At 46.0% G+C, this 12417-nt stretch overlaps 1 protein-coding gene across 8 annotated transcripts; it reads right to left on the minus strand.

Moving 5' to 3' along the window:
* Positions 1 to 710: 710 nt before the first annotated feature.
* On the minus strand, positions 711 to 12392 carry LSM14B (LSM family member 14B). Of its 8 annotated transcripts, none has more exons than XM_083801491.1 (10): positions 12082 to 12392; positions 7520 to 7683; positions 7046 to 7181; positions 6480 to 6596; positions 4467 to 4637; positions 4264 to 4341; positions 3087 to 3248; positions 2754 to 2907; positions 2395 to 2574; positions 711 to 2056 (listed from the first exon to the last, which is right to left on the minus strand). In XM_083801491.1, the coding sequence occupies exons 1-9, from the start codon at positions 12200 to 12202 to the stop codon at positions 2403 to 2405; spliced, it is 1275 nt and encodes a 424-aa protein (XP_083657617.1). In that variant the 5' UTR covers positions 12203 to 12392; the 3' UTR covers positions 711 to 2056; positions 2395 to 2402. The 8 variants fall into 8 exon arrangements, with proteins under 8 accessions (XP_083657617.1, XP_083657616.1, XP_083657621.1 ...); XM_083801490.1 differs by having other exon boundaries at positions 4264 to 4344; XM_083801495.1 differs by lacking the exon at positions 3087 to 3248.
* Between the last annotated feature and the right edge of the window lie 25 nt (positions 12393 to 12417).

The raw sequence follows: 12417 nt of genomic DNA on the forward strand, positions 1-12417 counted from the left end.
AGTTGTCCCCACCGTGCTCAGCTCAGAGGGGCCAAGATATGCCCACAGGACAGCAACTCCAGGAGCGTCAGCAGCACCGGTTGTGTCAATGTATCAGACTGAGGTCAAGTGCAGAACAAAGGGAGCTACTGCCTTAAAAATGAATTATAGAGACGTTGCTGTTTTCTCATTTCACCACAGCCAGACAGGACAAGCTCTGAAGCTCTCACCGCTCAGTTGACTTTGGCAACGCGATTCCATCTTACACTGCAGCGTCCCAGTGGCTGTTTTGCCTCCAGAGAAATTAGAGGCTTGCAGCAGCTCCCAAATAAGCTATTTCAGCACACACCCTGTGTGCTGCTTTGAGCCCAGATAAAGGCACTTGTGGCTACCGAACCAGGAGCATCACCACCCACAACAAGCTCTCGTTAAGCTCCACCAGCACAGACTCAGGCTGGGTGCTGAGGACAGCCTGGGTCACAGCCCCATTCCTTTGGGCTCCAACACCATTCCTTCGGGCAACTCCTCAGCAGCCAGACCTCCCACAGGGCACAGAACACAGGATACCAGGAACAGTGGTGTTCAGCAGCTGTACCAGAGGTTTTAGGCACCCTTTCCGAACACCGCACAACCCTTCCTGTCAGTTTCCTCTGACCAATTTGAGCCCTGCTGACGGGCATCTGACAAGTTGTACGGGCTGATGATGGACAGAACAAAGTAGGAGGAAAACATTAAACATTTACATGTTTATTATAATTACAATTTACATTACTCCAAAGAGCAGCCCCACTGCTATGTTCTAATTCTTAGCAAGAAAGTCCTACAAAAATAAATCCAAGCTTTTACAGTAACCTAAGTCAATGCATAACTAAAAAATTCTAGCTATGTAAGGGGTTCAGTCATCAAGGTGCTTTTTCAACAAAATTCCCTACCAACCAAAAAAGGGACACATGCCTATAGCAATTTAACCCACTTATTCATGCAAACAAATGTAAGCCCTTCCCTCCCAGCCCCTCTCCCCACATACAGATTTTAAAAACAAAAGAAAAACAACTAAACTATTTACAGTATGGGGGTATAGAGGAAACAACTTAAACATGCCCATCTGTTAAGCTTCATTATACGGACTCCCCATTCCTAGTTTAATGAAAACATTCCATAGTGTTCCACCACAGTCTACTAGTGTACAGAGAACTGTTTGCGTTTAGTACTGGATGAGCGAGGTACGCGCCGAGGCAAGAAGCCGGAGCTCCCGCCCCCCCGGCAGCCAGCTGCTGCCACTGACCCTCCGCTCGGTGCACACCCACTCGGTGCACACAGCAGCGGTGTCCCCGCTGCCCCGTCCCGCTGAGGACGCAGCACGCTGCCCTCCCGCCCTGCCCCGCCCTGGTGAGAGGCTCGAAGCCTCTGAGGAGTGCCCAGCACCCTTAAACTCGAGGGAGAGTCACGGTTCTGCGCGAACCTGCTGTACCTCCACATCAGTACCAGGTGGCAAACAGTTGTACAGTCATTTACACTACTACATGATCAACAATCCAGTATTCCCAAGTGACAATATACATAACTCCCCAGCACCAGGAATCCACTTTTTCAGATGCCAAGTGCTACTTCACACATGCTGCCAAGAACAGTAAGACCAGCAGCACCAAAGAATTCATTTGGTTACTCAGAACAAACAAGTTAGCTGGTTTATTTCAAGTGAGCTTTGGTTCCATGTTAAAATACCATGATTTATCTTCTTCAGGGTTCAGAAAAGGAGTCTGACTTTGAGCTTAGACTATAGCAGCCTTTGAGAGACCCAGAAAGAAGAACCATGTAAGTTAGTCTGCACTTAAAAAGAAAAAAAAAAGAAAAGACACCCTGAAGAAGGTACCCCTGAACACATTCCCTCTTCCAAAGAATACTCCAGCTGACAGTTGCTGGTCCAAAATAAGTCCAGAATATAAGCAGTAGTACATGAAGTTCTGTCACTTGAGCTGAGACAGTAAACAATATGAACCATTTTCCCACATTAGTGCAGCAGTTGGTTGTTTTCTTTCTATGTACAGTTTCATCCTCTCGGGAGAGAAGTTAGAACCTATGCAGGAAAAAGGCAGAATTAGGGAAGGTCCCCTGGATATCAAGCCTAAGAAAAAGCAACTAAAGTTCACATTAGTTTATCAATTAAAATGCTTGGCTGGAAAGTCTCGCTGAAACAAACAGCTCTCACTTTCTGCAACAGGTAGGTTAACCCCAGAAAAATTAAAACCACTGGTATTTCTCTTACATGGCTTATAAAGACAGATCAGACACAATAAGGAACGATTATTGATCTATCAGAGACTGAAGAGCAAGATGAGGTTGCAAAGAGTTCAGGTGAAGAACAAGAGACAAGCCTAGCTCAGGGACAGCATTTATTCCTGCTAAAAAACTTGCCTCTGCAGTTACACTCTGCCAGTACCAGCTCTGTGAGTGGGTTGGTTTCGCCTTGCTGCTCCAGTACCCCTTCCGCCTCGAAATCCACCACGAAAGCTGCGGCCACGAAGGAACCGGCCAGACACTCCAAACGTCTCAGTATTGAGTTTCCTTTCTTCAGCCCATGTGGTACGCCTAGAACTGAACAAGACAACGTTCAGATTTGTGTGTGGCCATACTCCCTTCTGAAGACTTTGTTGATTTTCCTGTTTTTTTCTTGCATTTTGAGACTTTTAGAAGAGTTACACGTCACACCATGTCACATGTCTAGCTTTTCATGCAATTTTAGTTATAATTCAAGTTTTAAAACACACACTCACCTAGATTTCAGTTCTGATGAGATGTTGTCAAAGAAAGACTTGGATTTATCATAATAGCAGTTGGGTCCCAGAAGGTCCTCCTCTGCATTACCATCATTGTTTTGAGTTGCCACTCCAGGGTCCCCTTTCTCTTCCCCCGTCTCTGCTTTGTCATCTGAAGATAATAAAATGCATTACACCTCCTTGAGGCATACCGAAGAGCCATCTGTTCTCTTGCTCCCTCAAACAAGATTTGAGATGCTGCCACATGTAATCACGCGATTTCTCAGCATGAGTTTTTCTATGCAGTGTTTACTACTAGCTCAGCAATTCATATTTAATGAAGCCACAAACCTTTAAAGTTTAGTTTCTTCTTGAATTCTTTATCAAGTTCCTCTCTGTTGAATTGTGCATTTGCACTTTCAAAGTCAAAGTCACCTTCAAACTTTATTGTATTTTCCTTCACAGTAGTTGGTCTGTTTTGTCCTCTAGAACGATTTCTGGTTCTCCTGTTTCCTGAAAGCAGGAGAGTTTAAACACTTGGTAACGTGCAGGGAGGTTAAATGACTTGCTCAAGACCAGAGGAAACCAGGATTAGAACTCAGGAGTTTCTGGCTTCCAGTCCTGTGGTTAGGCCACACCTCTTTGAAAGCAACTTCTCAACTTGGCTGTAGAAAACACATTACAGCAATATTTTAACTTTCTGAAAAGCATTCCTCAATGTCAGTCTTACCACTAAGACAGAGCATGTCCAACTTTCCCTTCAGTATGAGGACAGAAAACAAAAGAAGTACTATGCCAGGTAAAGCTAAGGGAAGCGACAGGCTATCAGGTCTGCTTGCTGATTTGCAAGCATGTTACCTACGGTCTGTAAACCTGTTATGAGGGGTTGACACCCAAGACTCATCCACCCACAAAGGGGGCTTGTACTTTGTAATTTCTGAGTTGTAAAGCAGCAGTTATCAGCTCCTTTTTGGAAAAAGGAATGAAACTATAATTCCCCTTCCACAGCACTGCCTTCAGTCAAATAAATTTGAAGACCCAGCGTCTCAACTTCTGTTTCCTGCCTTTTCTCATTTTGCTTGGGCAGGGATGTCTCCTTGAAGTTAACTTCGCTTTCTTCTGACCTGTGCTTAAACTGCAGTCTCAAGGTAAGAACTGTATTCTACAGAACCAAGAAATCCCAGAGATCTTTCTACTTAAAGTATGAAACTTTTAAACAGGCTGCCCTTCCCAGTTAAAGAAAAATAAAATCAGGTTTCAGAAAAATCTAGTTATTGATGCTGCTGTGACGTGGCAGCAATTTTTTATGATGTACCTCCGGTTTCCAGAAGACACCAGAATTTTGTTCCTGGAAGGTTCTGAACTTCTGTGGCTCCAGAATCTATTTTGTTAGGGAAGCATCTCTAGATGGCCAAAGACTTATCAAGCCTTACTTTGCCCTTAGCATTCTGTCCAGTAATCCTTTGTTGAAATTAACAGTATTTGCTTTCATAAGCTAAAGCAAATCTTTGTTGTCAGATTAACCTACCTGATCTTCTCCTTTGAGGTCTTCTGTTTTCATCATTCACCTGCCCTTGGGGTTGCACAGGTGGTGCCTGAACTGTATCTACTGAACAAGAAAGCAACTTAATAAAGGAGCACAAGAACAAAACTGAAAGAGTTGAGTCTTGCTATGCACCTGTGAAGGATGCCTAAAAACGGCACTTTAAGGATCGAGTGGTACATACACACCGTTTGTCTTAGTGTTGCTCTGCGGAACCTGCCGTCCATTGCGCTGAACCCCTGGAGTTACTTTCACCGGGGGCGGCTTTTGTGAATTCATGTTGTCAACCGGGCCCGTCTGAACAGCCTGCTCTACCATGGGGCTTTTGCGGACTGGGTGAACAGGCGGAAAGCCAGCACCTGGAAAAAATTCCAATGATTAAGTGCCTCTCAGACAGCGTGCCGATGTTACTCAAATCCTACCCACTCCTATGGAGAAGCCATTTTGTCAAGAATTATTCAAAACCTTGTGTGTTTATCACTGCATGCTATGCTTAAGTGGCATATACACTAGGTAAGGCACTGCTGCTCTAACAAGCCTTGGCTCTCAAATCCAGAGCCTTAAATCAGAAAAAAAACTACACATTTATTTCTTAAACCAAGTTAAGAGGCACACTTCAGATAAGCAAACCAGGTCAGTCTCAGAGTTTATAGCAAAATTTGATTTCTAGGTGTATCTTTGGTTATGCAGGATTGTATTTTACATGGTACTTTATATCTAAAGCAAAAAAAAAACCACCTACCACTTTGAAATCACTCAAGAAAGCTTTCCCCGCTTCGCCTAAAAAAAAGTTTGCTGCAAAAGCTTAACCACCTCAACAATATCCCATTTTGTAAGCCATTTTAGAAGCCCCTTCAACTACTTGAAGTACTGTCATTGCTTATTGTTAGCTTTCAAATAAAGAAAACCTGAAACCAGACCAGGATCTCAAAGTTACCCTTTTAAATTCCTCCTTGGTCAAGGCCAAAGTGTTACCCAAGACTTCTGTTGCTCTTCCATCCAGGCTTATTTATTCACACTACAAAACATGTAAATACTTTTCATGGTTTGGTATACCTTACACCAATTATATTAGAAAGTGACAGTCTTCAGTACTCAGAAGAAATACTGCATTCTAGATTTAAGTAGAAGTTTTGGAGTACTACAGCTTTATGTAGTTATGCGTAAGAACCACTCGGAAGCGAACTTTAACTAAATACACTTTAAGAGCAAGAAAAGTGAAAAAGCTGAAGAGTACACACAAACCAAGCCACTGACACTTCTGGGTCACCCACGTCCACATGAGATATACCCAGTAGGTAACATCATGCAGGTTCCCAGTTATGTACACCTGGAAAACTTGCAAGGAAGACAGACACAGCCTAAGGATTATTCAATAGGACAAAGCTGCTGTGCAAGTTTAACATGAGAAAGTTTCAAAGCTTAGCCAGAATACTGAGAAAGTACGTACGGATAGATGGCCAAAACCAGAAAGTAAGTAGAAACAGTTTCATGCCAACACAAGCATACATGCTTAAGTTAAAAACAGATGAAACTAATTACCATGTTTAAATGCAGGCTGCACCTGGACTCTCTGCTCTGAGGATGGTCAGTCTAGTTATCCCTACTCAAACTCCTTTAAATTTGTTTAAGCATAGAAGCAAGCACCCAGAACTGTTACCTCAGCTTACCACAACTCAGAAATTGCTTACTGTTAGTCATGCTTTACTCGATGAGAGTCTTGACAAGGTACACTGCCCCATCATGCACGAAATATATCCTGAAGTTTCCTCAATTACAACAATTCTCCTGAATTTTCTACCAGGTTACTTATTTTTTAACAGCAAGGCCACCCACAATTTAAGCAGTGTGCTTGTCTTTCTAGGAAAGACCAATTCATTTCTCACCCAGTCCCTAAGCTGACGCATGCTCCTGGGCAGGATGTAGCACAACATCCCTAAGCCTCAGCCCTCTCCTGATACTTACACAGGAGGATCCACAGTCCTTTACTTTCCTTTCTCCTGTTTCCTCTAATTGATAATTCTAGAACAGGAGGAAGTAATACTTCATGTAAGGAAAAGCAACAACAGCCGAGAACAAACTCGTTTGACTAGCATTACCCATGTAAGTACTATCATTCTAGGAGGGGGTTAACAAGAACAGATCGTTTGCAAGTGCCATGCAGTTCTTCCAAATATTTGGAGTCCTCAAACTGCTGTTACCCTTGGAAGAGAGCTGATGGGGCTCTGAAGACATGTCAGGCTCTGAAACAGGTTGTGGAGACGGAGAAGAACTAGGGCTGGAAGCAGCTGCTGATGCTGGAGGGCTTACCAATTTCTCTAAAGAGATAGAGGGAAGAAGAGAAAGCAAAAAGATATATGGATAAGATACAAGGTAGTGAAACATCTGAAGGACTTGGAAAGAGATACAAGAATCTCTAGAACAGCATTAGAGCAGCTTATTTAGTCCTCTCTGGGAACACAAGTTCTTTTCACGTGCGCTGTGTGTGTAAGGTATGTTAGACTAGAAATAAACTGGCCTCAATGTTAGGTATTCACATTACTTTCTGAAAAAAACTTTAGCTCTTTAGTCTCTCACATGTATGCATGCGTCAATGAAAGATGGGCCTCCTTGCAATAAGAGTGCTGCACAAAGTTGTTAACTTATTCACTGCTTGCTGCAGCCTGACACTCGGCAAGGAACTCAGCATTAGTTACTCTTATTTGCTTTCATGGTAGCTGCGTACAAGGACCGTACCTTTATTCGAGCAAGTAAAAACTTTACTTACCTAAACCTAATGAAGCTGCATACTGCTGGCTAAGTAAAGAGCTGGCAGCAAGCTGGCTGTAAGGTGGCATACCTCTAAACGGGCTGTAAGGCACATGTGGCTGAAAGGAGGATGTGGAGGCAGAGCCCAGTGAAGACTGTAACAAGACAAAGTACATTTCCATTTACAGTGTCCAGAAGTCAACTTGCTTTGGTAGTGATTCTTTACTTCAGTACAGCGTTATTAATGCTTAAGTAAACACTGAGAAGCGTTAAGTTTGCCTGCATTCTCAGCTAGTAAACTCTCAGGTTTTGTCGACAGAAGTCTTTAATCCTGCTAATCTAAACAATAAAATGAAATTCAGAATGCTTCCCAAAATCTGAAGATTCCTGGAGACACTGACTGGCTTTCACTTTTACCATTTTGTATCAAAATCCAGTCTTTCATCGGCAATGTTTTACCTTAGCTGCCTACCTCCGCTTCGGGCTAACTTACTTGAACAATGGCAGGATCTTGTGGCAGGGTATGTTGAGCTTTTGGAGGTTCACAGACCGTGATGTCTTTGATGTCGCTTCCTCGGAAAATAATGTATTCATAGATTTCTTCTCTTGGAGGAGCAGGTCTGTCTGTGGGCCGGTCTTCAGTACCAAAGGACCGCACTTTAGCATTAGAAAGATTACCATTAGTCCAGTATTATCTTTACAACATTGTACAAGTTGAAACTTAGGCAATTAGAGTGTGCTCTCGTAATACTTTGGCTCCCCTTATCCCACACATCTCTCAAATGCCAACTTTTCCAGCAGCCTGCATAAACATATTTGTTTACAACTAACTGCGAAGGTGAAGACCATAAACCAGTTGCAAAGAAGCCTACTAAAAACCCGAGGATTTCCCCACAGCGCTGTACTGCCACAGTCACCTTCCCTCCCCATCCCATATACAAACAGCTTGAGACAACTGCCACTGCAGCAGGCCACAGGAGAGGCCTCTGGCAGCAGGGAAAAATTCTTAGAAGGCTTTAGAGCTCAAATTTGTACCTTTGGTTTCAGTTATTATTAATAAAAAAATATACCTGTATAAACTTATCTGTAAAAATCTCTATCTGTATAATAAATAAGAGGTTACTGTTGAAAGTCTCTCCACTCCACGCTAATGGTTTCATATTTAGCTTTTTAAGGGATAGATCTAAGACCTTAGTACCTACTGAGGCTTTGCTGAGTTTCAGGCACCAGAACACTTGAGCAGGTACTAAGCAGAATGATGTCACACATTAGAGTGGAAAAAAGGCAGTAATTGAGTGTGTGGCTGCCAGGGAGGAGCATAAATTAACTCAATCTATAAAACAGGAAGAGGTCAGACTCAGCCTTACTACTTTGTTAAGGAAGGAAAACAGGCAGCAGTCACTTTAGACACTGGAGTATGAAAGTCTGGAATTAGCTAGAGAATGAGCACGCATGCAGATTTTTTACCACAACTTTCAGAAGTTTATCAAGCCTACTAGCCTAGCTGTTTTCCATCTTCACGGAGCTTGGTCAGTTCAGATAAGCCCCAGCACATCTTCGCCTGATATACGCGCTCTGGCATTGGAAGAATTCCAGGCTGGAGTTGCATCACTTCGTTCTAGCAGGTTACCACATAACTACCCAACCTCTCAGCCAGGACACAGCAGCAGTCCTGCAGTACCTTCGCAAATTCCATCCTACCCAGACCTTCCCCAAGCACCTGCTGTATCACAGCCCGCAGTTGTGTGCCAGCCAGCCACCACTCCCACTTCCCATCTGGACAGATAAGCAGAGACAGCCCCGTCACATGGACGATAGGGCACAGCTCCCCCAGAAAGAGGGCTGCAAGAACCGGACCAGCTCAATCCCCCTGAAGAGCATCCCTGCCATCCTGCAGCAACACTGACTTATTAACGAGTGGTGATGGTTGTAGGCAGCACTGCTTGTCAGATGATGTCCTCAGACGGAAAGCTGTGTCCAGGCGGCTCCCCACCAAGCAGGGTTTCGTGCTGCACGCAGTCTTCAAGTCCCACTAACGTCCAACACGCACACAGAGCTCACACAGAGCAGTAAGCTCAGGTCAATGCCAAACCTGATTCCCATCTTGGTGGTGCTCCTTAGCACCTCAGCTTATACCTAACTGGTGCAAGCAGTCAGTTGCTTCCTCTGAATGCCATCTTCCATTAGTTACTAGGGTAGAAAAGCCTCCAAGTTATTTTAGATCTCCAGCTGCTGTTTGATCGTATTACAACTGTAACCTAGTCAACTAGAAGCAGATTATAAACTGAAAGCAATACTTACAGCCTTTTAGACATGAACCATACTGATATCCCTGGTCAAGATTAGATTATTACAGCATCCAGCTCTGGGCAATGGATGTTAAAGCTAGCAGGAGCTACCGCAGAATCCCACGGCTAGCTCTGAAAGCACAACGCCTTCTCTCAGCCCGTCAGTTGCCACATGGAGAAATACAGACCTGCAGAGCCTGAAGCTGTGCAGACAGCCCCTCCGTTGGCTGGGCTCAAGGTTCGTAACTGAAAGGGTGGAAAACGATGTCCTTGTTGTAGACAAAACAGCAGTGATGGCACTTGAGAGGCCTCTAGGAACTGAGCACACCCACCCCTGTATCTGAAGTGTTTAATGATTTTTGGCACAGCCCAAAGCACAGCTTCGGGTTTCTGGGAGGACTGAAGGGCTGTCTCCCATGAAGAGTTCCAGTGACTATTGTTTACAGATGAACAGGAAATCAATCCCACACTGTGCTGGAGCTAGCGCTCCACGACACAGTTTGTATTCACATGTAGGACTCAAAGCTAGACCACTGGCGGGTCAGGAAGCACACAGAATGTGTGACTGGATGTCTAGAAAGAGCTCACAAGGGTGTTTCTTGCTCAAAACCTGCAGTTTCTTCAAGCTCCTGCAGAAAGTGAAGTTACTGGGGCTCACTGCCAGCAGGAGGCTCATTATCTGCTGTGTGTTCTGACCACTACTTGTAATTTAAGTTTAGCATCTAACGAGATGGACAACTTTCTTGCAGCACTTAATTAAGCACAAGGAATCTTCTTATCCAGCGTTTAAGTTGTTGCACATGTTGAGATTTAACAGGAACAACGTTCAAATCAATTGAAGTGAGCTCTGCTTTGAGTAAAAGGCTGAACCAGATTCCTTCTTGAGGTTCCTTTCAATCTAGGTTGTTCTTTGTACTACTTGGGATGATAAAAATCCAGAGAATAGCACAGCATAATACATGCAGTCTGTATTTAACTTGTCTGAACCATAAACATTGGCATTTGGGGCTTAACAATAATTTATCCACTATCTAGACAACGTCAATTGCCCATCAGTAGTTGGCAGTGCTTTTAACCCTCCAGAGACCACGTGCTTTCAACCAAATCCACCCAAACAGTGTTGGCACTGCTGTCACTGACTTCAGCACCGTTGCTGTGTTCATAATTCTGACACTATTTTGATATGAAGTCTCAGAATTTAAAAAAGCCTCTGAGCTGCAATGAAAAGCAGACTTTGCACTGTAAAGTTTAAAGCAGCAAATGAAAAAAGAGCATTTTTTCCATGTATCGTAACTACTTAGAAATTCTAGTTCATCAAAAGTGAACACTGAGAGCCCAATAAATACAAGATCTGCCAGATATGTTATGAAGAGCACGTGCTTTCTCACACCATAAAACATTTCATCACATATGCCTTTGAAACATACCACTTCAGCTCTGCAGTAGCAAGTGCTATGTGGAAGCTAGAGCTACGTGAGAAACCATCCCTGCTTTCTGCTGAAGAAAGGTGAAGGCCATTCTGCACATACAGAAAAGGAACCCCACCCTTTCTGAGATATCTCAATTAATTCTAGTTAATAGCTGTTTATACATTTACACAAACAGCCCTTAAAAAAAAAAGGGCATTTGTGAAAACTCACATTCTTAGTTCCAGATTAAATACCAGCACGTTTCAGGTGCTTGTACTCAACACAACCCCAACACCAGTATGCTGAACCAAGACCGTGGCCTAGGCTGCCTCAGGTGGACCTGAGAACCAGGCAAGCCAGCAGCTTGTTCCAGCAGATAGTCACGTAAGACAAAAGATGTTTGGTTTCTGGACAATCCCGGTGGGTTGTTGAAGGCAGTGATGAAAGTTTGAACTTCCCGAACAGAGAAGAACGTAACTCAGGGACACAAAAAGCTGATATGCATTAGCTGGACTAGCCGAGCCAGACCATAAAAGCAATACAGAAGTAAGACCTTGTTTGAGAGACTACACAAGATAGGACAGGCTTTTCTGAGTGAATACAGGAGGCTCCCAGCACAGGTGACAATCAAATCCAGATTACACCACACAGCAGGAGACAGAGATCACTATTTCTACAGGGGACCGAGGGCAAAGCCTTGAGGAGCAGCTTGCGAGGTAGGACGAACCAGCCCCACGTGTGAACACCCTACAGCACTGTGTGATCGCTCCCAACCTCTTACCGTGAGCAGAGCCCAATTATTGATCACGAGAGGAACAAAGACACGCCAACAGCAGTGCTGCTCTCCCCGGCAGAGGCCTGCATCCCCACTCAAACCCAGCACTGCCTACCTGCCAGGCACACAGCTGGAGCCGAGAGGGGAAAACCCCAACCTTAACGCCAACACGTAATTTTTTTTTGGTAACAACGCGAGGGGACAGAACCAGCCCCTCAGAGCGCTGCCACCCCCGGGCAGGCGGGGAACCCCCCAGCCCCCCGGAGCCCCCCTGCCGGGCGGGCCGGGCACCCAGGGCAGCGGCGGGCAGGCAGCGAGCCCCCGGGGCCGAGGCAGCTCCGGCTGCTGACTCACCGAGAGCCGCCGCGCTGCGGGCCCGGGGCTCGGCCCCCCCTCCCCCGGCTCCCCGCTCGGGCAGCCCCCGGCCGCACCTCAGCGGCGAGGCCCAGGCTCATTGTTCAGGCCCAGCCGGGCCCGAGGCGCCGGGCAGGGCCCCCCCCATCCCCTCACAGCGCCGGCCTAGGCCCTGCCCCCCTTACCTCCCCCCACACAAACACATCTCCTCACAGCCCCCCCGCCTCACCCTTGGCCAGCGCCACGGTGGAGTTCTCGGTGTCGATGGTGTAGAGGATGCCCTCATAGCGGATCTGCGCCTTGGAGATCAGGCTGATCTTGCTGCCGATGTAGGGGGTCCCCGAGCTCATGGCGCCGCCGGGCCGGGGCCGGGCCGCTGTGAGGGGCGGAGGCCGCGCGGTGAGGGAGGGGTGCCACCGCCGCCGCCGCCCGCCCACGCACACTGCGGAGCCGGGAGCCCCGCCGCGCCCGCCTTATATAGGGCGGAGGGAGACGCGCTGGGGGGGAGGCAGCGCGGGGGCGTGCTGCGGCCCGCGCCGCGCATGCGCCGTCGCCGCGCCGCTAT

The sequence above is a fragment of the Anser anser genome (genome assembly GCF_964211835.1).
Source record: "Anser anser genome assembly, chromosome: 16".
Lineage (NCBI taxonomy): Eukaryota > Metazoa > Chordata > Aves > Anseriformes > Anatidae > Anser > Anser anser.